We start from the raw sequence: 4,837 nt of genomic DNA, 5'->3' as shown, positions 1-4,837 counted from the left end.
GCGGCTGGCTGCCTTTAGGGTGAGGTAGCAGCAAACTTGAACAGGGTACAGACATTATATTGGATGGGGGGTGGGGTGGGGGGAGCTTTCCAGTGTGGTTTAGGATTGGTGGACTTTTCCATGCTCACGGCTGTGGGGGGTTGTAACGCTCAGGGGGCTCAGGGATTGGTATGATTTCAATCCCTGTCCCCAAGTCAGGGTCAGGGTGTTTTTCCTTGGCCCCTTTCTCTCTACACTCCCACCTGGCTTCAAGAGCATGTTTCCATTGACTCAAGTGGGAAAACCATGAGCTCGAAGCTAACTTGGGTTACACAGGGAGACACCGTCTCAAAAAAAGAAAGGAAGGAAAGGGAAGGGAGGAAGGGAAGGAGGGAGAAATGGAAGGAAAGGAGAGGAAAGTACCCTAGCAGAAAGGAGCAGAGCGTCCACAAAAGAGTTTTCCCAAAAGAGCCTCCCTCCAACTTGGAGCCGGCTCTCAAAGCCTGAGCATCACCAACCGGCTTTCCGGAGAAAGCCGAAAGTGAGAAGCTGTTGACCGAAAGTTGCCGAGCGTTCACGGAGATAGACGAAGAACTGCGGGAAGGGTCAAGTCGCGCGTCCCGAGAGCCCGAGCTCAGGACGGTCGCCAGGCGGAACCGCTCCGGGAGGGCGGAAGCGGGGGGCGGGGCGGTGTCGTGTGGCGGAAGAGGCCCGAGGATTTCCGAAGCGAGCGGAAGCGGCGCTGTCGGGGTCGGGACGAGCCGCAGGCATGGCCGAGGCGTCCTCCGAGCGGGAGGCGGAGGCCGAGGCGCTGGCCGCGGCGCGCGAGCGGAGCCGCCTCTTCCTGAGCGGCCTGGAGCTGGTGCAGCAGGGCGCCGAGGCGCGCGTCTTCCGCGGCCGCTTCCAAGGCCGCGCGGCCGTGGTGAAGCACCGCTTCCCCAAGAGCTACCGGCACCCGGCGCTGGAGGCGCGGCTCGGCCGGCGGAGGACGGTGCAGGAGGCGCGCGCGCTGCTCCGCTGCCGCCGCGCGGGTGAGACGGACGGGACGGGGCGGGACGGGGCTCCGAGGCCGGGGAGACCGGACGGGACGGGACTGGACCGGGCTCCGAGGCCGGGGAGACCGGACGGGGCGGGACTGGACAGGGCTCCGAGGCCGGGGAGACCGGACGGGACGGGGCGGGACGGGGCTACGAGGCCGGGGAGACCGGACGGGACGGGACTGGACCGGGCTCCGAGGCCGGGGAGATCGGACGGGACGGGACTGGACGGGGCTCCGAGGCCGGGGAGACCGGACGGGACGGGACTGGACTGGATGGGGCTCTGAGGCCGGGGAGACCGGACGGGGCGGGACTGGACAGGGCTCCGAGGCCGGGGAGACCGGACGGGACGGGACTGGACAGGGCTCCGAGTCCCGGGAGACCGGACGGGACGGCGATGCTTAGGAACTCACGGCGTAGCGCGGGAACGCCATTCTGCTTGGTTCGCGCGCAGCTCCGCAGCTGCCTCTCAACTTACCCTTTAGCCTCAGTTTCCCCGTTTCTACCGTTTCGTCCTCCCCCTTCTGTTTGGTAGTTTTAAGCAGCAGGTGCCCTGACAAGCCAGGCTCTGCGGATTCAGATTCTAAGCGCTGCTTCCCGCCTGGCCCTTCAGCAAGTCGTTTAGCACCCGACCCCCCGACCCCCATCTGCGCGCCTCAGTTTCCTTGTGTGTAGTGGGAACCTCAGGGATGTTGTGATCATTAGAGAAGGTCTATGTGTCACATGTTGTATGTTGACAAAGCAGTCAATAAACGTCTGATTTCATTAAATGATTTTTTTTTCTTAAAAACATTATTTACACCCCCACCAACAAAACTGCCCTCCAGAGAAACTGAGGCACAAAGGGAAAGTGCCCGAGGTTCCACAGCCACCAGGTGGGCTATCTGTGGCTCGGAAGCGTTGACCCTTTGCTTTTACACTTACTGGTTTTTAGGCGTAGACTCTCACGGGGCACTGATAGGTGCAAGGCCATCTGGGGAGACTCCACAGTGACTGGCTTGCCCTAGCGGAGTTAATGGAGTTATAAAAAGTTATAAAATAGTGTTCATATTTTCTGTCTCACCTTCTTTTATAAGTTTTATCAGACGCAGATGGTGGCTACCATCATTGACAGGTCTCCAGTTTCTAGGAGAGTCCTGAACGAGGTTGACATTCAGGAGAGACTCCTGGAGTTATCGGAGCTTTTGTTACCACATCACAGTAGTGGAAACTGAGACACAGAAGCTAATGGAACCTTGAGGTTTCACAGCTAATGAGGAGGGAGCTGGGATTTGAACCCACCGTTCTGGGAAAAAAATGAGTCCGTAAGATGACATGCTACTTAGCCTCCTGCTCGTCAGGAAGCAGCTGTCAGACTAGAGGAGGCTTCCCTTCTGGCTTCTTGATTCATTTGTTTTTTGTAGCAATGAATTTCGGTCCTAAGGTGGCCTGAGAAAGGAGGAGCACGCTTTGACACTTGCAGATGTACCCTGGGCTGGTCTCAGGCCCTAGTCCTGCAGGGTGTGAACAGGGCAAGCTTCTGGTTAAGATGTCATTGCCACCGTATTCCTACACCTGTTCCAGAGTAAGTAGATTTAGAAGGAAAATCTGGCTCCACCTGTGCAGGTGACGCCTGCCTTCATAAAGACCAGCTCCCTGTGCAGGTGACGCCTGCCTTCATAAAGACCGGCTCCCCTGTGCACGTGACACCCGCCTTCATAAAGAACGCACTCACTAACCACGTGTGTTCCTTACAGGAATAGCAGCTCCGGTTGTCTTCTTCGTGGACTATGCTTCTAACTGCTTGTATATGGAAGAAATCGAAGACTCGGTGACTGTTCGCGATTATATTCAGTCCACTATGGAGACTGAGTGCCAAGACCCCCAGTGCCTCATGGGCTTGGCCAGGAGAATCGGGCAGGTTCTGGCTCGAATGCACGATGAAGACCTCATTCACGGGGACCTCACCACCTCCAACATGCTCCTGAAACGGCCCCTGGAGCAGCTGCACATTGTGCTCATCGACTTCGGGCTGAGTTTTGTTTCGGGACTGCCAGAAGATAAAGGCGTCGACCTTTATGTCCTAGAGAAGGCCTTCCTCAGCACCCACCCCCACACCGAGACTGTGTTTGAAGCCTTTCTGAAGAGCTACGGTGCGTCCTCCAAGAAGTCCAGTCCAGTGCTGAAGAAGTTAGATGAGGTGCGCCTGAGAGGGAGAAAGCGGTCCATGGTCGGGTAGCTGTAATGACTGGTTCACAGGGAGAGCGCTGTGGACGAGGCTAGACCACAGGCTGTGGGTCTCACAGGGAGAACGCTGTGGACGAGGCTGGACCACAGGCTGTGGGTCTCACAGGGAGAACGCTGTGGACGAGGCTGGACCGCAGGCTGTGGGTCTCAACAGGGAGAACGCTGTGGACGAGGCTGGACGACAGGCTGTGCAGTCTCCCAGGGAGAATGCTGTGGACGAGGCTGGACCACAGGCTGTGGGTCTCACAGGGAGAACGCTGTGGACGAGGCTGGACCTCAGGCTGTGGGGTGTGTTAAGTGGCCTGTGCCACCGTCACCTGTGGTTCACTGTTCTCAGGAGCTTAGTGTACATAAGGCCTGTTCTAGGCAGAACTGGGTGAGTAGCCCAGGCTGGCCTTAAATTCATGGCAGTCCTCCTACCTCAGCTTGATGGGATTGGAGATTATAAGTCACCATGCCTGGCTTTCCACTGGTTCTGTAAAAAATGAAACATCAGCTATGACTATATTTTTATGTCTTTCATATTTATTTTGTGTGTATACACGTGTATGTGGAGGTCAGAGAACGATTTTTGGGAGTCAGGTCTTTGGATCTCCAGTATGGATTCTGGAGATTGAATTCAGCTAATCAAACTTGGCTCCAAAATCCTGTCCCCATCTCACTGGCTTACTAAACAGTTTTTGTATCAGTGGGCCGGATGGGGATGGGATGGGGTGGTGGCAGGTGCTGGGGTACATATCCTCTTGTTTGCCAGAGCAGCAAGCAAGTGTTCTTAACTGCTGAGCCATCTCTCCAGCCTCCTAAAGAAATATATATATTTTAAATATTTTTTTTTACATGTGTGTATGTCTCTGGGTATATGTGTAGGCCAAAGAGGGTGCACGAACCCTTGGAGCCCGAGTTAAAAATCTGGTGTGAGCTGTCCTATATGGGTGCTGAGACCCAAACTCTGATCCTGTGGAAAAGCAGCACACACTCTGAATCACTGAGTCTTCTATCCACCCTGTTTATAAACATTTTAGCCAATTCCAGTATCCCTATTTTCCTCAGTGGAAAATTACAGGATTACACACAGTTGAGGTCTACAAAAATGTAGCTCGTGGGTTTTTCCCCCCCAGAGTATCATGAAGTGGGAAAACCAACAAAAGAACATCTTCATGGACGACAGTTTATTAAGAGTGGGGGCGAGGTGGATGACACCCCAGTTCTAAGGAATCTGAGAAGTAGGAAACAGTTCTTGCTCTCAGCCCTTTTAAGCTGATAGGATAAAAAGCCAGGATAACCGCTTTCATGAAGGACAGGAGCCAGTTCTGTGTGGGGCGTTGGGGAGGGAATCAGGCGGCCAGCAAAGCTCACTGCAGACTCAGTGGCAGAGATGAACTCCACGCCCACCTTCTGGAGGATAACTTAGAGCAGAGAGGATGTGCAGCTCCAGTCTTGGTACTTTGGAGCAGAGTCTGGTGCCGATAATCGGTTCCATTCGGGGCGTTGGTGGAGACAGTCGGGGTTTGGTACTCACACAAGGTGAGCAGCTGCTTGGAGATGGGCTGGGGAGGCCAATGCTGCTTAGGACAGTGTTCATCTGAAGATAGAAT

At 55.2% G+C, this 4,837-nt stretch overlaps 1 protein-coding gene across 1 annotated transcript; it reads left to right on the top strand.

Annotated features, from left to right (window-relative positions):
- Positions 1-629: 629 nt before the first annotated feature.
- LOC102924190 (EKC/KEOPS complex subunit Tp53rkb) lies at positions 630-3,749 on the top strand. Its single transcript, XM_076571138.1, has 2 exons — positions 630-1,010; positions 2,753-3,749. The coding sequence occupies exons 1-2, from the start codon at positions 749-751 to the stop codon at positions 3,232-3,234; spliced, it is 744 nt and encodes a 247-aa protein (XP_076427253.1). The 5' UTR covers positions 630-748; the 3' UTR covers positions 3,235-3,749.
- Positions 3,750-4,837: the final 1,088 nt, after the last annotated feature.

The sequence above is a fragment of the Peromyscus maniculatus genome, chromosome 4 (assembly GCF_049852395.1).
Source record: "Peromyscus maniculatus bairdii isolate BWxNUB_F1_BW_parent chromosome 4, HU_Pman_BW_mat_3.1, whole genome shotgun sequence".
In the NCBI taxonomy this organism is placed as follows: Eukaryota; Metazoa; Chordata; class Mammalia; order Rodentia; family Cricetidae; genus Peromyscus; species Peromyscus maniculatus.
This window is presented reverse-complemented; position numbering and strand designations above follow the sequence as displayed.